This window comes from Vollenhovia emeryi, unplaced genomic scaffold, assembly GCF_000949405.1.
Source record: "Vollenhovia emeryi isolate VEMERY1.0 unplaced genomic scaffold, V.emery_V1.0 DF939235.1, whole genome shotgun sequence".
NCBI classification, from domain to species: domain Eukaryota; kingdom Metazoa; phylum Arthropoda; class Insecta; order Hymenoptera; family Formicidae; genus Vollenhovia; species Vollenhovia emeryi.
This window is the reverse complement of record NW_011967131.1, coordinates 508,659-531,690: the sequence shown is the minus strand read 5'-3', so window position 1 is coordinate 531,690 and position 23,032 is coordinate 508,659. Positions and strand designations below refer to the sequence as shown.

General features: G+C 40.2%; 1 protein-coding gene across 1 annotated transcript in view; it reads left to right on the top strand.

The window, feature by feature from the left end:
* The first annotated feature begins 5,784 nt into the window (after window positions 1-5,784).
* LOC105560258 (protein FAM46C) overlaps window positions 5,785-23,032 on the top strand; it is a 137,146-nt gene continuing 119,898 nt past the window's right edge. Inside the window, exon 1 of the mRNA XM_012009199.1 lies at window positions 5,785-6,159. Within this exon, the coding sequence (XP_011864589.1) occupies window positions 5,998-6,159 (162 nt within the window). The 5' untranslated portion in view covers window positions 5,785-5,997. The remainder of the gene's footprint in view (window positions 6,160-23,032) is intronic.

Sequence of the window (23,032 nt, the reverse complement as noted above, 5' to 3'; positions counted from 1 at the left end):
TGATCTATATCATAAAACGCGTCCATAATTATGTACAGGGTTGGGAAAGTTACTTTGTAAAAGTATCTAGTTACAGTTACAGTTTTTTTCGCTAAAAATATAACTAGTTACTCAAAAAGTAACGAATCGTTACTTTGCAGTTACTTTCTTGCAATGAAAATAAAAATATCAAATCTGCGTTTGAATTATTAAGTATCGGTTAAAGCGTTTATGTGCAAATGAAACACCTAGTGCGATCTGTAGAGGTTTAAAAAATAGTATAAAGTAACCATTAATGTAACTATATTAAATTAGTTACTAGTCATCAACAAAATGTAACTTAAGTTATAGTTACAGATGGAGAGAAAGTAACGAGTTACTTCCCAACCCTGGTAACGTGCACCTCGTGTCTTTAGCCGACGCGATCACGTAAGTGTGACACGACGAAGGAAGATAATAACAAAAGCTATCTCTCGTTGGCATGGAGACAGGCGGTACATTGTATCTCGTACTACTTTAGGAGGTGCGTACAAGAGCCGCTTGTACCTCCTAAAAAATGTACCGTGAATTTGTAGACGGTACCTCGAGCGGTACCTCCAACTGATCGTCATATATTCATCATTAACTCATATATCTACCCCGTAATATACCGGGGAAAATATCTTCCCCTCCTATTTTGGTGGATTTTTATGTGCCTCGTAATTACGTACACTTTTTATTTTAACGTGCACCTCGAATTCGGCGGTACTGCGCGATACAAGATTAAGGTCCAGTTTCACAAACGTCGGTTAACTGTTAACCAGAGTTCAATCGACTTCCTATCTTTCTCTATCTTGTTATCCAAGAAGAGACAGAGGATCAATTAACCATGGGTTAGCGGTTAAACGACGTTTGTGAAACTGGCCCTAAGAGTGTATCCACTACAAATGTCGTGGAGGAGATTGCGCCGATATTGTAGGGAATGCGTTTTAATAAGCAAAAATTTTTTAAAAATTAATTAAAATTAAAAATTATTATCTAACGCTCTTTCAGCTTTTTAATTAAAAGGATATCTCTTCGGAATAAAGGAGTCCGAAGGTGTCTTTCAGCTGTGCGAGTTTTTAAATTACATTGCTCGCGCAAGACTTTAATTAAACATGAATGGGAGAGGAGGGAGCCGATCGAAAGCGAGAGGGACGTTCTGACAATTGAATGAACCGCTGGTCTCCGAGGACACGCAGAGCGCCGGGACGAACGGGCGCGTTTAGCGTTACGCAGTTCGTTGCCTGTGAGAATTAAAGGTTGTTGACTTACGCCGGACAGGTAATGACGCGCGAGATAGGCGAGGCGGATGGCCGGGCAAGGCGATGGCAGGCGCGGCTTCCCCGCCACGGCTCTCGGTCTCATCTCGATCGACCGCTTCTACTGCAAATTGCTTCCTCGACGAGACGCGAGATGCATGTACGTACGGTACGTACGCACTACGAGCGTAACCGGCGCGCGCTCATTAGGAAAAACGAATGGAAGAAGCGGCTGGCCGGCCGGTCGGCCGGCGCGCGCGATCCGCGCCATGAACACGGTCAATCCGATGCACCGTGCGATGCAATAATTATTGTGCCACGCGCATTCTCCCTTAAGAAAGCGGGAAATTAATTCGCTACGCGCCCATCGGCCGATCTTTGCCAACGTCCGGGCCTGCCTCGGGCTTTCCATTTGTCGGTGGCGCACGGCGAGACTGTATTTTCGACACCGCGCGCGCCGTATGTGCAGCACGCCGATCGGATTATCTCATTTGCAGGCAGGAATATGATTAATTATATCCCTATCCGTCTCGTTGATCGACGAGAGCCTGTCCGCTGGTATCGGAAATCGTTAAGTCGGGGAGATAACTCGATCTGCAGAGGGAATGGAACAAGAGGCGAATCAAGTCGTACGTTCGCGAGATAATTGCAAGACACGATACTTTTATCAATGAGAGCGAGAGATCGGTGGACTTTAATGCCGGTATCGATAGTGCCTCGATAATCCGATCGCGCCGATAGGCTATCCGCGCCTTTTATCCTTTATCGTTAGTCGAACAGTTGAAAGGCGCGATGAGGCGGATATCGTTGCATTGCTCAAGCACCGCCTCGAAAGGAAAGTTAATTGTCTATGAACGATCATTCAGCGAGGCTACCCGCGAGTCTAATCAACGTTTAACGCGATTATTCGTACGTTTGCGAGTTATTACCTCCGACATGATACAATGTAGCACAATGTGCGCAACACCAGCGAGTGACGAAAAGAAGGAGAAAGAATACTGGCGAGTTTCTGGAGCGTGGAAATAATTAGGCAACGTAAAATAATTAGCTCGCTAGGCGCGACTAAAAGTTATTGGCTGTTATCGAGAATAATCAGCTTCGGTTGCCTAAATGTGCTCACCTTCAATTTTTCAGAAATCTACACTCGTAGGGAATTCGGTAGCTCGCACCGGTGCGCGCTCTGGGAAAGAAAAGACAGTTAGCAACCCATTTTGGGGCCCCGCAATTAGTAATCGAATTATTTGGATCGTCCATAACTTTACTCTGGCAAAAATTTTGACCGTTCTTTTGTAGTTAAGCAACTTAACATTTCGGTTACTGCCTCTTAAGTGAAAATGATCTTTGCGTTACTGAATATCGACAGAACTAATTGAGAGAATTGATTAGCATTGTTTTAAAATCTTGGATATAGATAGAATAGCTAATTGCGATTTTTAGTTACGCGGGGTAAAATTCGTGAAAGATTAATTTTAATAATATCAAATTTTCTCAATTTTAAAGAATAAATTTTTCACTTTGAGTAAAAATTTATTTATTATTCGTTTTAAAATTAATTTGCGTTGATTAAGATTGAGTAAATTTCATTTTCAGTGCACGGATTTTACTGGCTAAGAGGTATTTCGAAAAGGATTTAAGAGGATCCTTAAACATAAAAATTGAGTGTAAACAAGCCTTAATGCGCACTCAGTGCTGCCGAATTCGCTATAGGTAAGCAAGCTGTCTATTATAAAGCACTTAAAAAAAATTTATAAAACTGAATTGTATTATCCAGATAAATTTGCAATGCGTTAAAGTGTCCGTGCTGATTACCGGGTTTCGCTTTGTAATTCAGATTAAGGTCCATTTAGCTCGGAGTCGCATTTGAGGTCGGGAACGGTAAAAGTCGTGTTTGCAACTTTATTCCTTCGTTAGAAATTTCTTTATTATTACGTTATTAGAAGTAATACGCTATTGTATTATGCAAACACATTAAAAGGGTAATATATTCAAAATCAAATTTCGAAGTAATTAAATTAGATTAACGTCTTGAGAGAAAACTTTTGAAATTCTCTCAACAGTAGGTGGGAGTTTAATTTAACTTCGGATCGATTAGACGGGTAGAAACTTTTTCAGACAAATTATTATTATTATAAGCTGAAATACAGTCCTCGGTTTTCTCTCGGTTTTCCTCCCCTATTTACGCGATCTCGTATAAGTACCGGATATTTCACTCGACACGTTGGTCAGTCACGTGTAAACAAGCATTTTTACAGCTTCGCAATCGTCACGGTCACCTCCCGAGGGCTGTTGTCTCGGAATTCTCTCACGATGTACCAGGTCTCGCGGGACAATTAACGGCGATGCCTACTGAAGCTTCTCAAATATTATTAATTTGCGTTACCTTTCGAGAGTGCGTACATCCTGCGAAGACAATACCACGGCTGTAGAAACACGGATCTCGTTGCAGAAACAGGATAAGATTATCTGCGTTTATCTAAAACGCAGATGAGGAAATAAAGCAAAATTCTCATAATACGCTCGTACTTTCATTAATTCTGACAAAACATAGGATGCGTTGCAAAATGTCCAACCATTTATATGTATATCGCCACGTTGAGCTACTTGCAATTCTCATTAATTGCGAAACGCTCGCTCTCTTTGTCGATCTAATTTCTGAAAATTCTCGTAATGTGCGTACTATTATTGTGTCTTCCACCTATCGGATTACGAAGAATATTTCTAATAACTGAATATATTTTACAAAACTAAGTTTGCAAGCTTACAACATATTGTAGGCCTCTTTTAGCGACACGCTTTTACAAATATAAAAATTACATTACATTAAATATACAATTATATATTTGTCGGATATTATTATACAGGGTGAGGAAAAGGTATGGAAAACCCTAAATGTTTCGAAAACTGTGCAGTTTAGAAAGAAATGTTTGAGACAAAAGTTGTATGGTTTCAAGGGGGACATAAGATGGCACCATTGGTTTGACCTTGGATAGTCGTTTGAAGGTTACATAAAGGTCATCTTGAGTTTTTTAAACGGAAACCTCCGTTTCTTATTATATCATCCTTTTCTATTAATTAATTGGAACAACTTTTGTCTGAAACATTTTTTCATTTGTCAAATAATTTTTTATTAGACAAATGAAAAAATGTTTCCATACTTTTTCCCTCGTCCTGTATAATAAATATAAATTTAAAACATTCCTCGGCGAGTTTTCAGAAATTTAGATTATAAAATCGAGTTGGCGTTTGTTTTTTTTTGGTGCTTTTGACACCACGTGGCGAAGACAATTTGCTCGCGATTCGGGCCTGGTTTCACCAACGTCCCTTAACTTTGAGCTTGTTGTTAGCTCAAGTCGTTCTTTGTCCCTTTCCAACGGTTACTTTAGAAAGAGACAAACACGAATTAAACCAAGCTTAGTTTAATTCCTTATCTGTTTCTTACCAACGGCTACTTTAGAAAGAGACAAACACGAATTGAACCAAACTTAGTTTAATTCGTTATCTCTGTTTCTTTCCAACTGTTACTTCAGAAAGAGACAAACACGAATTGAACCGAGACTAAAGTTAAGGGACGTCCGGTGAGAGCGGGCCTAATACAGCGGGTTCCAAACCGACCCCAAAGTGCGAACGCAATCCGCGCGAAGGTAGAGAGAGGGTTGGCGAGCGGCGAGGAGCGTTCTGCGATCGCGCCAGGCGTGGGCTAATTGCGGCCGGCGAGCGGAGCTTGTCGCGCTTCGTCGTCGTCGTCGAACTTCGCTCGGCTATCAGACACGAGACAACGAGCTCGACATCGCGAACGATCAACGTCGCGACGCGACGGCGGTGCGAAAACTCTCTTCCCTCCCTCCCTCACTCTATCTCTCTCTCTCGCAGATGATTTCGAGCAGACGGTCGGGCGCGATGATGGCGCGGGGAGAGCGGAGAGGACGCGGGGGCGGGGGGTAGGGGGAGGCACTGCTCGGCATTCGGCTCCGCTCGGGTGGGGCGCGACGACGACGGCGGCGGCGGCGCGAGCCGGGACGGGACCGGCCGCGAGGCGACGAGATTCTCGCAGTGCCGAACCCCGTCGTTCGCCTCGCGTTTGTCCCGTCGTTCGTATCTTCCGTATCTCCGGGGAAGGAAAGAAGGAAAACCTCCGCGTTTACGATTGCCGCACGTCCGCACCGGTAAATACCGCCCGAATACCTCGCGCAGTCGCGTCGCGCGAAGGTGTCCCCCGCGCCGACTATCGCGCGTGTTTGTGCCGCCGATCTTGTGTGCCTCGCGCGCGACTCCCCCGTGCGAGAACGACCGTCCCCCGTCCGGGCCTCCGCCGCTTATCACGCCAAGTTTCTCGAAGAATCGACGGCGCACTTCTCTGTCTCTCTTACCCGTCGGTTACACGCGCTCGCGGAGTCTCGACCACGTGACGCTCCGCTCCGATATTCCGTCGCCGCAGCAGATCGGGCGCCTCTCCTCGTCGCGGCGCGCGCGGCCGAATTCGGAAGTGCTCTTTCCCCCCCCCCCTCCCCTCCCCTGCCCCGCGCTAGCGTCGCCGGTCGCCGTCACCTTCTACGGACCTCTCGGATTCACGATTCGCGCCGGCGGAATCGATCCGAGTCTGCCGATCCCGGCACAACCGACGAACGTATCCCGTTTTCATCGCTGGAGCTCTCGTGTCTCGTCGTCGTCGTCGTCGTCGTCAATTGGATAGAGACGAGAGAGAGAGATTCGACGGAAACGAATCGTCTTGGAAGCGACCATGGAATACGGAGCCCGTAACGACGCGCCGCGTTCGACCAAGCCGGAAGCCGCGCGGACTGAGGTCATCCACGCCGTCGTCGTCGCCGCGAACGACGAGACGAGAAGCCCTGGGAAACTGTCAGCCGGACCCGCCGATCCCGCGCAAGTACCGCTGATGCAGGTAAGCGTCTTACATAATCTCCTCCCCCCGCGGAGCGGGTCCGCGCGTATATCGCGCGCGTCGCGACGCGAGAGCGCGGACAACCTCGCCTCTCGTCGGCCCATTTGCGGCGCGCGCCAGCCGGCGGCGCGGTCGAGGTAAGGGCCGAGAGGGGGTTGCACTCGGCCGCGCGCGGAGTCCGTTCAACCCTCGCGCGCGCGGGGAGGTCGACACCCCGCGCGCCGGCCGCTCGCCGGCGCACGATCGATCCCCGCGATCGATCCCCGCCGGAATCCCCGAGTCCGAAAGTCGCGATGGACGAAACGTCAACGCGCGCCACCCTCGCGCGCACGTATTGTGTACACGGTGTTTACCCCGGCGTCTGTCCTTCGCGCGTTCGTCCTACGTCGACTTCGGTGCGAGTGTTGTCACGCAGATTCGCGGCAGGCGCGAGTCCCCGTCTCCGACGCCCGCGGCACACCGACGCGTGTATCTTTTATTTTTTTTACGCATCCATACCCGTTTTTACAGACTTACGTACCACCCTTGACCCTGCGCGGAGAGAGAATTTTCTCTTAACATTTATCCTGACAATCATGTGGTGGGATATGGGATTTTGAAGAATTTTAGGAGTTTTTGAAATTTTACCATACTTTTACTAGTTACTTACAACAGTATACATTTTACTAGTAAAATATATGGTACACATTTACTAGTGAAATTGTTGTAAAAAATTAATTTGAAGAAAATAATCGTCCTTCGCCATTAATTTTGTAGGTATGGGTAGTTTCTGTATGTACATTTTACTAGTAAAATATACGGTATACATTTACTAGTAGAGAAATTTCTCTTGAAGTTTTTCCTGACAATCTTGTCATCGTGGGATATGGTATTTTGAAGAATTTTATGAGTTTTTGAAATCTTACTATACTTTCACTAGCATTTAAACTTACAATAGTATACATTTTACTAGTAAAATATATGGTACACATTTACTAGTGAAATTGTTGTAAAAAATTAATTCGAAGAGAATAATCGTCCTTCGCCATTAATTTTGTAGGTATGGATAGTTTCTGTATGTACATTTTACTAGTAAAATATATAGTGTATTAAATAAATAGATATTTAGATAAACAGATAAACTATCCATACCTGCAAATTAATTAATAATTATTTTCTTTAATTAATTTTTTACAAGAATTTGACTAGTAAATTTGTATCATATATTTTTTCCTTTCTAAAAAAGAGATGTCACCAGCGCGAATGTCGTTAATATCGAACAGAAAAGATTTGCAATTTAGTAATATACATTTGTGTACACCAACTAGTAAAATATTTAATCTTAGTAATTAGAATTTAACAACGATTTTTCTTTCGAAACATTTTCTCGATTGAACAGAATTAATCGTGTATTTAATCAATACCAATAAGTCCGCAGAATGATACACAAAACGTAGTAACAGTCACGGAACAAAAAAAGGCAACAAATTCTCAACGTTCGTTGTTTTTCTCTCGGCGCGGTGACGTACGATGTTTTTGCGTGCCATCGTGTACCTGAAGGTCGCTGCGCTAACATTCGCTCGCCGAACGTCGAGCCGGCAGGCAGTGGCGAGAGTCGCTCCGTGCGTGATATTACTTTTGCGTTATCGGTTTCCAAAACTCGATCGCGGTGAATGCAGGGATAAATCGCTATTGATTTTCACACCCTTTATCAGTAACAAGTAACGTTCCTCGATTAATTATTACCTTTCTACAATTTGTAATGAGAAACGAATTGTATGTTGAGGCGATTCTTTATCGGCTCTTATCAACGCATACGTAGATATTTCACAAGACTAACTCATCTAAAATATGGATGTAAACCGTGGTACTTTGTCGCGGTTACATCTCGTTTACGCACCGCGCTTTTAATTACCTATCGATTTCGTGTAATCTGTTCCATTTTCGGGAAAAGAGAGAAATTTGTACGACTTCGGCATTCGCGCTGTAATTCGCTTTGCCGTTCTTTGCAACTCGAACGGACAGGAAGTAAAGAAAGTCGATTAGTTTGAATGACAAAGATTGTAAAATATCCTTTCGTTGCGGACTAATAACTATTTATTTACCGCAGATTATGCTTCCGATGCTCGCGTTGCGTTTTATATCGCCAATTCAAAAGTGATTTATCCTATTCTTCCGAATCAAAAGTGCAAATTGTTAGTTCGAGTAATTTGTATGACAGAAAGTCACGCGATATTTGTTAATAATATTTCGTGGGTTTCGCGGTATTTCACATCGCGTACGGGAGTGTCCGAAATTTCGCGCGATCGATGATTTTTGCGAGTGAGTGTTGTGTAAGTGCCACAAGGAAATCTGAGAGGAGGAGGAAGCCTGAGAGGCATCGGGCAACAGCGGAGAAATCGGTGAGGTGAGTGTATTACATTTTTATGTTATTTGCTACTTGTTCAAAATAAAGTATCTCTGTTCGGTGTTTTTATTTTATTTATTCAAATGATTCGAACGAGGATTCGAATAAGTGTTAGAGACAAAACCATACGTATAAAACTTTGTGAGTTTATATTTAAAAGGAAGACTTTCAGTATTCTATATAAGTATTTTAATAAATACCTGTTTTGAACAATATAAAATATAAAGTATATTTAATACAATCATTTCGATTTTACATAATTAGTCTATAATAATCATATACATGTTTGTATTTTTACAGTTTAACATATGCAGTTGACGATGTACCACTCTGCTGTTGCAAATCGTATCAGTGAGTGACAAATTAGTTTTTATTTAAAATTGAAGTTGCGCATACAATTACTTCTTTGCATGTATACAAATTCTTAAAAATACACAATGCTCGACCACAAACTGCGCGCGCGAAGCGCGCGTTTTGTCATTTCTAGTACTAGTAAAATGTATACTATTGTAAGTCTAAGTACTGATAAAAGTATGGTAAAATTTCAAATACAAAATATGTAGTTACTGTTAATATGTAGAGGGCGATTATTGTCTTTGAATTATTTTTTTAAAAGAATTTTACTAGTAAATGTGTACCATATATTTTACTAGTAAAATATATGATAAAATTCAGGATTGGGTAGTGTCTAATTAAAAAGTTAAAAGTTAAGTTAAAAAGTTAAATAATTTTAACTTAACTTAGTTACATTACAAACTGTTAACTTTTAACTTCATTTAGTTATATTTTATCGTAACTTGTAACTTTTAATTTACCTTTCTTAAAATTAGCCATGCCATAAACAAAGGCGTCGCGAGACACCGCGCGCCTGCCTATATTGGCAGTTCCTGTGTTCCAAACTTCACTGTAAGCATTAAAAATCTATAGTATACGTTGCATGCACCATAGATCTTCAGCACTGGCAGTGAATTTTGGAACACAGACATTACCTATATGGGACTTTGATTCTTGAAGTCACTTGAATTTGTTTGCACATGAAACGGACCATATTCCGTGTAATGTGATTGGTTGTCCAAATGCTGGTCGTGAAATTAACGCAATTTACGTGATTGCGAGTATCTAAGATTTTGTGTGAAAATGAAATAAAATTAAACTTTTAACTTTTTAATTTCTATTTATTATTAACGTAACTTTTAATTCAATCAATTTCATTATGGGTTAACTTGTATCTTAACTAAGTTACATTTTAAAAGCTTTAACTTCAATTTAACTTAGTTTTAAAAAAGATAACTTACCCAACCCTGGTAAAATTAGAAAAACTCTCATAAAGTTTTCGAAATGTCACGTTGTCCGACGATTACATGATTTTCAGGGTAAATTTTCAAAGAAAATTCTCTCCGTGTACATTTCTCGGGTGGGGTGTATCTTACACCTCAACATTGTATCTCACCTTTCATTGTTTTCCTTTTGATGATTCAGCATTACATAAAGCTTGACATTCTGTACATTTGTCGGATAAAAGTAGGCGCGGGAGGTCTTTAATCGTGAAACAATTGGGCACAGCATTTGATCGATAGAAAGAACTTTGCTCTGCAAATTTAGTGGATTTCTAAACAGTAGGCAGGCGAACAGCTGTTTAGCGTTCGATAGATTATACGCGATTTGTAATAGCGAGTAATTCTTCCTCGTTTCAATAATTTACATCGGAATTGCCATATTAATCTCATGCCAGGCGAATTAATGCAATAAAAAAAAACAGCTACTTATGTTGAGTTCTCCTTAATATATTTTTTTTAATAATTTACATAGTTATTAAGAAGAGTGAAGAAGAATAAAAGTATCTTCTTCGTTCATTTCTTATAGTGGCTATTTCTCAGATATAAAATTTATTGTGGCTCCAATTTGAATGAGAAAAAGGATCGAGTATAAAAAACGGCGTAGGAAACGAGTTTTAAATGCAGATCGTAAATCGAAAATACGAAGAAATACGCTCTTACTTCAATATTGCATACATAATAAAGTATGCGAAATTAACAACATTCATATATTGTAATATATGTTAATTTAATTATCTCTTATTTAATTTTTTTTTCATATAAATTATTATAATAAATTGAACATAAGATTCCTGCCTCAAAACTCATAACGTTATACATACTTATGAAATAAAATAATGCGTAAATATTATCATAATGTTAATTATTTCACAACAAATAATTTATAACTTTGGGGTAGATATCTCTCTAAATCTCTCTAAATAATTTATAATACAGCTTTAAAGAATTTGTTTGATCGTATTTTGACCTTGTAACAACTGTTGCAGAATTGTTCTTATTTCTAGATTCTTTAACAGGTTGAATCCTGAAAACATTTCTTTAAAAAGAAATTAAATAAAGAAAACTGCAGAATTTTTATTATGGAATCATATGTAACAATTTGTTATTTAATTTTATGATGTTACTTTAGTTTAGCGACATTTTAAATTAAATCTGCCAAGATATTTGATATTGAAAAAATTATTAAATTAATAATATTACTAATTTAAATCACTATTAAGTCTAATTAATATTACTTGGAGTTATTGTAAAAATGAATTCAAATAAAATAATCGTCCTTCGCCATTAATTTTGCAGGGATGAATATTTTCTGTATGAACATTCGCGTTGTCGTTTGCCCGCGTGATTTATTATCCGGAATCACACGCGCGAAACGTCAATCTCTCTAAACAGTTCCTCTCTCGTTACTTCCGAGATTGCAGGCCTTGAGGAAACGCGCTTTCTTGCGCGTATCTTGCCGCGTTATCAAATCGGAATCTTTATTGCATGCGCGAGAGAAATCATGCGTGGAAGAGATATTGGCGATTAGATAAGTGAGATTGGAGAATCCGTTTAGGAATTGCGCTTACTCGAGCAATCGGAGATCGAGTTAATTGCTCGCGCGAGTACAGATCGAATTTAGTAGAATCGTGAGAAACTTTCAAACTGCACTAGAAGCTCCGATGAAGAAAGTAGGTGGAAGAAATACCGTATTCTTTTATTCGCGAGACCGAGAGGAAGGAGGAAATACCTGTAGCTTTTTCCACACATTGGAAATATCGATGGCGATGTTTCCAATTTATCGTTTAGTTTCAGTACGACAATTCTACGACTTATTGATTTTAGGGAGAAACAGTCTTGTAATATCTATTACGGGATCTTTCATGAGCACTTCCTTGAAATATTCCGACACGACTTCTCGAGTCAAAATTTCGTACTATTTTCCCACTTTTAATGATAATTTACACCTACTTAGCTGATCTATATATACACCTACATAGACCAGCAATAACTTACTTTGATGACACTATATTTTTTACTCCTCCCTTGAATCTTTAATTCTAAAAATTTACTTTAGCTCCTACTTAAAAGGACCTACTTTAATGCTAAATTGGCAAAAGTAGAAATTTCCGACACTATCAGTTTTAAAGTAGGAGTAAATTTTGTACTTGCTGTTCGACCTCTTTTACTGCCTTAGGTCCTGCAATATATTAGAACTAGAGGTCCAACATATAGGGCCAAAATTCCGACTCGGGTTCGGTTTACTTTCCTGAATCTACAACTTATTCGAATGAATAGATTTTTTGTTAGACTTCTAAACTTAATTTCAACGATATTATGCCGTTCTCCGATTTAATCCGATTAGTGGAAACTAGTCGGCCTGTACATAAAAGCCACATAACGACTGATTTCTTCCGCAAGGTCGTATCTCGATTTTACGCAAGTTTCGGTCTTTGTGCCTAAATACTCATTCTGGGCGAGAAATTGCGTAAAATCGGGATACGACCTTGCGAAAGAGATCAGACGATCATTTGTATATTACACAAATGCAAGAAGGTGCAGAATCGCTCCAGCATCCCCTTAACTCGAAATATCGCGGAATAATCCGTCGACGGTTGTTTTCGCGCCGTCTGATCGATCGTGGGCGTGGATAAAGAGCGTTCCCATTTAAACGCCGTTTTTCCGCTTAGGTGCGTGCGCCGAACGCAACTGCGCTCCGATCTGATCGCCATGGCGAGAAGGGAAGCGAATGGAAAGGGCAGAATTTATAAGGAACGACAATTATTAAATTAGCATAACGGGTGTTCGCGGCCGGCCACAATCGACGGTGGCGTTAGCCAATCAGTGTCCCAGTATGTATTAATTTGCCGGGTGCAGTTTCAACGAGAGGTGATATCGATCACGTGGCTCGCCGCGCGGCATTGTCTGCTTCGTCGCAAGACACTTCGCATTAAATCTCACACACTTTTCGTATACATTTGTCGTGTATTTTATGTAACAGAAAATTATCAGGAAAGTGCCGTATTACGAGATAGGTTCTGCTAAATAAATAGGCATCGTCTGTTGGTTCCAATATGTATTTGTTGCCCTTGGAGCGAAATCTGTTTAGTGAAAAATTGATTGTCAGATCGTGTAATCGTTGCGAAAAAAGATTTGCGATTGAATTTGGACGTTGAAAACCTACTGTCTCATATTAGACTTCTATCTCATAATAAAGGACTTTCCTCTAATGATGTAAACATGAAACAATATGTACACATTTTAATTTAATGTACCTTTGTATAGAGAAAAGTCCTCTATTATGAGATAGCAAAATTTTCAACACCCAAATTCAATCGCAAATCTTTTTTCGCAACGATCACACGATCTTACGATGATTTCCGCTAAACACATTTCACTCCAAGGAAAATAAATTCACGGTGAAGTGAACCGACGATGTCTATTAATTTAACAGAAACCCCGCTATCCCATATTAGGATTCTATCTCGTAATAGGGGACTTTCCTCTACATACAGTCCTACTTAAATCTATTTACACAAATCAATATGCATCTCCAATGGAATTTAACAATCGAGCGAAATTTATATTATTTTTTTTCCATTTGGATGTACACGGAGCGTTCTTTGCGTACGGTTTTTGCAGCTACATTTACGTAACGAAATACTGTCCGTATTCCCTTTCTTCCTTTCTTTTACGTAGGCGTAAAATGGAAATATCGGTGCACAGAGAAACCATATATTTTCAAATTTTCTAAGTATAATACAAAGTTGCGCAATAGTGTCTTCGTACATATATTTCAGTCTCCGTTACTTTCCGTAGTGTGTGTATGTGTGTGTGTGTGACATAAAGATAAGTCCCCAATAAAAACGTTATTCAACATGTATTACAAACCATCAAAATACGAGTGACATTGATATTAACGACTTTTGAACACTCCGGAAATTTTATCGTACGCCGGCGATGTGCACATATGGCAGAAATAATTTCCACGGTCGAGAAAGGTCGCACGTGATAAGATAATTATTTACTTACGTAGTGAGAAAGAGAGAGTAATCAATGATATCATCAACATTTTTTAAATCTGCATTGACGACTTAAACTGACGATTCGTCCATATTTTTTTTTCATAATTTGAACGCACAAAGTAGTTTGATAATCATCGCTAATGAACATTGGATGGAGAAAAAGGAAACTTATCGCTACATGCTCGTTAGATAAGAGACCGCGAAAAATTTGCCAGCGAGATCTCTAGAATATGCGATTTTTAACAAGAATGCTATTTATATCTAAGAACGTCACAATACGATATCGTACGGCAATCTATTTTCGTTAAAAGGACGAAAATCTTGTTTTAGCATAACTCTTGGCTAATTTGACTAACGCTAGTCTAGAATTAAATTTAATCGGGTTATCAAAAAATTGACATCGATATATAAGAGAAAAAGAGTTCGATACAAAAGCATTTAACCGAGAAGAGGGAAGAAAATTGGGTAATATCTATTGCTACGTGATTACGAAGAGATTGGCCACTTGTTGAAATCACGTTTTCAATCAAAGTTCGGATGAGTGAAGTTGCACCGAAACTTCGTAACCGAAAGTCACTTCTCCCGCGTCCACGAGTTTCTTTTCCCTCGCGTAAGACACGTTTCGACCGTCCCGTCTCATCTTGCGGCCGCCGTCGCCGTGCCTAGCGTCGGGAGTCTTTTTAATACCCTCGTATCGCACGCCCACGCATCACTCCTTCGCTCTTGAAACGATCATTTGCGTCTGGAATGACGTCATCTTCTCGCCTCCTGCATCTCCGAACAACGAGATTGCTCCCGGAGCAATGGCACGGTTATCGATTGGGTCAGGCCACAGCGTGATAAGCGGTGTGGGGCTGCTTACATAGTATTTCGATTGAAAAATGTTATCGATACTACTGCTCTCGAGATAATAAATCACTTTGTGACCTGGGAAAGGCGGCGTCGCGAGGAAGATACCGGCGGGCCAAATAACGCTATGGCAATATCGCATATGAGAGACCCGAGTCAAAATTTTGGTACTATTTTGACACTTTTAAGGATAATTTGCACCTACCTAGCTCAGGGGTGGGCAAAATGCTGCCCGCGGGCAACGGGCGCCCGCGGGCGCCCGCGGGCATGCCCGCGGGCATGCCCCCACTCCAATCATCGCCCCACCACGTCTCAATCATATTCGGAACTATACTTCTAAAGCGCGACGTTCTTTCCCACTTGCCGAAACTGTCTCCCCACTCTTGCCGAAACTGTCTCCCCACTCTTGCCCGACACGCACAGCTATTGCCCGCGGGCAAACGGGCGCCCGCGGGCAGTGAAAATTGCCCAGGCCTGACCTAGCTGATCCATACACCTGCATAGACCAGCAATAACCTACTCTGATGACATTGTATTTTTTTACTCCTCCCTTGAATCTTTAATTCTAAAAATTTAATTTAGCTCCTACTTAAAAGGGCCATACTTTATTGCTAAATTGGCAAAAGTAGAAATTTCCGACGCTATTAGTTTTAAAGTAGGAGTAAATTTTGTACTTGCAGTTCGACCTCTTTTACTGTCTTAGGTTCTACTATGTAATAGAATTAAAGGCTCAACATAGGGTCAAAATTTCGACACTCGGGGAGCCTCTGGAAAAAATCTTGGAATATACATTTCGCTCGCCAAAATCACCCGCGGTGCGCTTCTGTTGATTAACCTTGTGAACGCTTTCTCTCCGAGACCGTGTCATCCGCGAGCAGCTGGACCTGCCGGTTTCCTCGCGATATTCGGCATTAAGTGCGCATAGGTGATTAAAGCGCCGTCGCGTCCTTAATCGCGCTTAAAACCAAACATGTTTGCGCGTGTTACGCAATACTGAAAATCTCGCGATGCGCGCAGATGTAGAGCATACACGCGATAATTGGGATCGGCGAGATGACGACCGGAGAGGAGGAGCCGGACGACGACTGACTTCGCGGCGCGACAAATAAGATTATCGAGCTTTCGAACTTTCTTCAATGATGTATCTTCCTGCCGGGTCGCGCGAACGAGTCAACTAACTATGCACGAGCTGAACACTATTTTTTTTCTGTTTTAAAAGATACGACGAAAGGCAAAGTTTATCTATACAGATACTACGCGAAACTGCATTAACGCGAACTAACGATCGATCGACCAGTGACACAGATTCCGAAGATGTTTGCCACCATTAGCCGACGATAAGTAACGAAAATATCGAGGGAAAAAGTACGGTTTAATTTTAGCACGCGTGGGATCTCGTCCAATGATTTGCACAATCTAAATATAATAAGCATAATCTAAGCGTGTCAAATAAAAGACGTCGACATCTATGATTCACGTCGTATTTCACATTTCCTACCGAAAGCGAATTTCCAACCCCGCTTCGTCTTTTTCTTTTCGTAGAGATAATAGGGTTCTTTGGAAGTTTTCAATCGCAAGCGGGGAAGAGCAGTCCGCCGAGGATCATGAACTGAAAAAGAGCGTAGAATTCGCATCCAATTATTAGTATAATTACACTATAAAATTTGATTAGTCGCACGCACAGCCCGCCATCCTAAATCCTTACTGGAGATAAAGAGTGAGAACAAGTGTCCATAGGCAAATGATCCCATTTTTTTCGCATTCAATTTTGGTCCCAAAGTAGGTGCCAAACGAAAGGTCTCGGTAAGCTGATTGCAGACATGTCAATCTCAGAGTGTACCTATTTAACGTTCCAGAGATGTCTGGCTCCGAAAAATCCAGATAATAATTCACTTAATCCACCTAAAACTTACTTTGGTTTATTATTATAAAGCGCGTTTATTATATGGGTTTATTATATGTAATAAGCGCGTTGGCGCTTTAATCACCTATATTACATTAGAAAATCCAGGACGATGTCATTAGCATCGACCAATGGGAAACCTTTTAGTCGACTTCTCCTTGGTTTTGGAATTTTTGGAGCTCGATATCTCTGGTACGTCAAATAGCTACACTCTGAGACTGACATATCTGTAATCAGCTTGACGAGACCTTTCGTTTGGTACCTACACCTACAGAAAAAGTTTCCGGATCCAATGCTTTACACTTGAATGTATCATAAAATAGGATCGATATAGCGCCAATCATATTTATTATAGAGAAAGGAATCTTTTAATCTTAAATGAAAAATTCGAAAATCTAAATTAAAATTATAATATGTATCGTCTTTTTTTCGAGTATAACTTACGAATATTTTAATCTTAAATGAAATATTCGAAAAGTGATGACATTATTCGAATATTCGAATAGGGAATATTTTAATCTTAAATGAAAAGTTCGAAAATCTAAATTAAAATTATAGTATGTGTCGTCTTTTTTTCGAATATAACTTACGAATATAATATAAATTTACGTTTATATATTATAACTTACTCTTGTCTCATAGTAAGTCAATCTTTTTTAATTCGATAGAGGGGAATAAGAATTATTGATTTTATTTTGATATTGTCTTATTTTTATACTAAATGAGGTTGTGAGAAATATAAATGCGTTAAAAATATTTTTTGTATCAGTAAGAGATATCTAAGAGAACAGAAATCCTTTCTGAAGGTGCACTTTGCGACCAAAATCGGATGCGAAAAGAATGGACCCGATCTTGTTCTCACACTTTGCAGCTACAAAAGAAAGGCAGATTTTGACGACTGAAAACGCAAATAGACAAAACAGGACAAATATAGAATATAGGACAAACAATAGGACAAAAATGATGGAGTTTTAAATTTATACAGGTGCGAGGAAGAAAAAGTTATATTTTTATCAAATGTGCCTATTCTAACAGTATTTAACAATGACGGTAGACGCGAAAGATTTGTTTTATATTCAAAGTAAATCGCACACTACCGATGGAGAGTTCGTCGGGGATACGCGGGGCCTATTTCCAGGCCGAGGCCGAGGCTAAAGTTACAACGGAGATTTTCGTAACGTCGTTTGTATTTTTTGCCGATATTAGTTTCGCATGTGTACGTTACAATACATGTATTACGCGGCGGGATATTATACAGAGACACGGTCCTCTGACATTGCCAGCCCGCGGCCATCTCTTATTTACCCGAAATACCAGAAGAAGGTCGCGCGCCCGTGTAACGTTATAATAAGTGTCGCGAAAGTGAAACGAGAGTCGGCTAACGGTATCTCTCTCTCTCCTTCTTCCGTCTGGCTCGTCCGAAAGGTTAACGCGTTAAGGATCGGACGTACGTGCGTACACGTCATAAATCGAAAATTCTCGTCGCGGCGAGATGTGCTTTCAGGCCGCCTGCCATAGTAATTAATCCCGCCAGACACACACGCGGCTCTGATGTACGACGTGCGCGGTTCACGTAAGAGGTGGCTCGCGGATTCGCACGTTTAAATTGCAGCCACGACGTAGACGCGGGGCGGTCGATAGACCGCGAAAGGAACCCGTCAACGCGCGTTCGTCTACGTGCCTTCGTTCTCGAGTACAATGACTTCTTATCGAAAATTAGCGCGACGCGATCCACTTTTTAAATCAGAAGTGATCACTTCTCAAATCAGAAGTGATTGCTCTCGAGAGCTTATAGCACGTGGTTTGGAGATTATTTCGCACGCGCTTTATGAGTTTTTAATCCACGCGCGCTTCGTGTTTCAACCAACATTGAAATGATTATCTCCGCCACTTGTTAGTTGATGAAACGCAGATGCGATATCAAGATTGTGACGAACGTAAAGATACCATAAATACGTTGCTCTTTCACAAAGGAATGAAACTCTATGGAAGTTCAGCTTCTTTTCGCGATTGATTGTTGTTTTTTAAAATTTATGAATAATTAAATATTTTGAACTGTGCATTTTAATGTGGCAAAGCTTTCGATTTCGAATTTTAATACGATACCGCTTGATTCCGTTGTAATTTTTCCCCAAGAGATTTGTTTATAAAGAGAAGGATTTTAATGCTCGTTTAGAAGCGGATAGGTACCGAGATAATAATATCTAGGAATAATGAGACTTGAAATATTGTTGAAAACTCGGCTTTTCTCCCTCCTGCGTTTTATCTGTTCATTTTTCACTGCTTGAAACTCATTAATAACATCTCCTTGACTCTCACAGTCAAGCAACAAAGGTAAAGTCTGTATAGCCCGGTATACATGAAATTAACTTACAGAGAAAGTGCATTTAATAAAGAAAAAAAGTTTATTTGTGCCTCGTTTTTATTAAGGTTTCTGCGATTATTGCAGATGTCAGTTAAAATCGTGACTCTTCGCGACCTCTCGTAATTTTCATAACGAACAGTATGCAGCGAGCATGCGCTATCCTCCGCAAAGAGACATAATGTCGCAGCGCTTGGAAATCGGATAAGCTTAATTCGACGGGAACGGGATGGAGCTTAATTTTTTTATTAACAGACTCACGCGTGTTTTGCCACGGGTGCACAACATGCTTCACGATATTTTCATTGCGCAGCGTTGATAACGCAACATTGCTTATCGTATTTTGGGCAATTGAGTACACATCGCGCGAGCGGCATATTATCTTTCGGAGGATAATTAAGCGAGCTTGTTTGTTCGATTGAAAGATTCGCGCATTTCGTGCGAGTTTAAGCTTTCTAAATACGCAATGCAAATTTCTTCTTATCGCGACGCGATACAACGCGATAATCTGCTCGCGTTATAAAAGCTTATGTCTAGGTAAATTATCCTTCAAGAATATTTAAGTGACTATCACACGCACGGATTCCCTATCTTTTTCCCCCCCTTTCAACTGCCGTAACAACTGGACGCATCCCGAGTCGAAATTTTGGTACTATTTTGACACTTTTAAAGATAATTTACACCTACTCAGCTGATCTATACGCATACTTTGATGACATTATATTTTGTAATCCCTCCCTTGAATCTTTAATTAAAAAAATTTAGTTTAGCTCCTACTTAAAAGGGCCTACTTTAATGCTAAATTGGCAAAAGTAGAAATTTCCGACACTATCAGTTTGAAAGTATAAATTTTGTACTTGCACTTCGACCTCTTTTACTGTCTCAGGTCCTACTATACAATAGAATTAAAGGTTCAACGGGCCAAAATTTCGACTCGAGATGTGTTTTCCTGCTCGAATTTCTCCTGCGCGATCATTCGCGCGTAAGTTGTGTCTAGAATCATCCCACATAATATCGGACGTCCTATGTATACAATGTATTTTTCCTCCACGAAAAAATTATCCTGTATGTAAAATGTATATACATCTCATGTACATAATTTGGACATACATTGCAGCACATAATATGTATATTTATGGATGGATTCAATATGTATATACAGCGCCTGAAAATGTATATCCATTAAATGTCTATAATTTGTATATTCTTTGCGGTATGTAGTATGTACATGTAGATATATACATCTAATAAATCACAAAAAATACATAAATTATTATACAAGCCACGTAAGCATTAATTGGACATATCATGTTTAAACTTTCGTACAATTATGTCCAAATCTATTAAGATAAGAAAACGTACGCGATAAAATTTTATTCTACATAAATAACAATAGCTCGTATGATAAAATCAAATAATAATAGAAGGGGCTGAGAGCCTGAACAAGGTTGCAATGTCCGATAAAATTACTATACATATATAATATTATATAATAATAAAGTAATTTTATCGGACATTACAACCTTGTTCAGGCTCTGAGCCCCTGCTATTATTCTTTGATTTCATTCTAAATCTAAAGAACATAAAATGCAACTAAAACAATGTACGTATGTGTGTATGTACATTAAAGACCAGAGGTATATGCATTATATGTACATACATATTATGTATATACATGACGTATCTTTATTTCATGTTCATTTCATATGTGTATATACATTGCACATGGCATGTACATTGCTGGATGTACAAATGTTCATATTATGTACATGTATGTACATACATACTATGTATATCATATGCATATGTACAAATTATCTACATCCTATGTATATCTTGCGTACATATACTACATGTACCTGTAATGGATAGCAAATCAATATACGTCATGTATATACATAAAATGTGTAAATCGTGTACATATAACATACCTAGAACTTTCTGTGTACATTATTCCGGTAACATTTGCACATATATTTCATATCCAATGTATGTACTGTGTGTGTACTAAAAATTCATATACACAGTATATATATAATACATAGATGTATGTATGCACACTGTATATCAAAATGTTTTGTGGGATTTGTGCTTCTTACATAAGTAGATTTTTCAAATGGCGTCCGGATAAAAAAGTTCAACAGGGAAATAAATGTACTAGACAGAACTTCATAAGATTTGTCGAAGGATAGCAGAGCTGTTTGGTTTACGCAATTGATTCTAAGATTAGCTATTAAATATTAAGTTCTAGATAATGTCGGGTACCTGTGTGCTTATCTTCATATATCAATTATCATATTTTGTTAACTCGCTCATAGCGCGCTATGATTAATATCAACCAGAAAACAAAGTCGGTTAAAAGACCGCGCGCGTTTTCTATCTTAAAAGTCTAGCGCGCACAAGTCGAGCCGCCCGAAGGAAAATTCGATTCGTTATCCGAGAAACACAGTACTTTTGCATTATGGAGAAAATGCGCCAATGGCCTGAATATGTCAAGGCGGTCACTACCACCTTTCCTCGTGTATCTAAAATTTACGTCTTGCTACAGCGGGACGATAACGGGTGGAGGAATAAAAGTGCGCGTGTACAAACGCAATAAATTACGCTTATCGCGCGATGCGATGGCGACAATCAAGTCCCCCCCCGAAGATAAAATCCCACGCTTCCGACTTTAAAGTCACTTATCCGGGCGCCAGCCCGGCCGACACGGCTCCCCCCGTGGTCGCGAAAATCGCGCGGCGCCCGGAAATGCTCTCTCTTACCCCGATATTATCGATTCAAAAGCGCGTCTGCCGCTGGAAAGGCCGTCGGACGCGTCATCGGAAGTCCACTCTCCCGTAGTGAAAGCTCATTCGCGACATTCCGGCGCGGAATACCATAATCGACTGCGTGCACGCGATAATGAATGACTCTCCGCGTATGTAACAAAGCGGGCGATCTTATCGGAGCTTTGCGCGTGGAAACCCGAAGATTGCGCGCGCGTCTTACATCACGAGACCGTTACGAGCGATTGTCTTTCTCTCGTACACAAGCGAGGCTGGTCACCGCGCACGGCCGCTGGGGATCCTTAAATAGAATCGGGTTTCGTCGACGGGGATCAAAGGTCGATAATCGTACGTGAAAGGATGTGAAGAAAAGATGCTGATTTGGTGTACATGCTCGAACGATCGAATATTGGAAGCCTTAACCTTCCTTATATAAGTTTGTTGATTCGTTCAACGCGACGTCTGCGTTTCTGTAAGCCGTAAGCACTTTGTTTATCAAAATATAAGCGATTCGATAAGTGATTCATACTTGAAACATTTTCTGCTTTAAAAATAAATAATTATCAAAACTGTTTCGTCGCGATAAGCTACTAATAAAAAATGCTCGAAGTACTTGTGAAGACAGTCCGCCAATTCTTTCGAGGGCAACGCGTTCAGTTTTTTTTTTCAATTAATGGGTTTAATTTTTGTATTAAAGACTTGAAACGAGCGTCGGTTTCCTTGCGGCTTTTATAATTTTTTTAATCTCGCAAAATCAATAGCTACGTTTGAAAGAAATTCTGTTAGTGCTGCGGATAACTCAGTGTATACGCGTGAAAAAATAATCTCGAAAAAGCTCGATGAAAGAGACTTATAATCCGATTTTAATGAAAAGGGAACACTCTTCTCTCTACAGCAATTATTTGTCTTCCTTCAATTTGAGAAGTCTTTAGGCTATAATTTTACCGTCATTTATTCAACAGCAGCGTTAACGAATGCATCGTGTAATTTATTGGCAGAATTTAACGATCATCCAGCGATAATTGCAGCTATTAATAGATATAATTGATGGGATTAACTTTACAATAGTCCGTGGAAAGTTATCAAATAAGCGACCTCGCACATATAAATTATATAAATCAGTTTTTAAATCGAGTTTTCAGGAAGGGAGGGAGGGAGGGAGGGAGGGAGGGAGGGAGGGAGGGAGGGAGAGAGAGAGAGAGAGAGAGAGAGAGAGAGAGAGAGAGAGAGAGAGAGAGAGAGAGAGAGAGAGAGAGAGAGAGAGTAG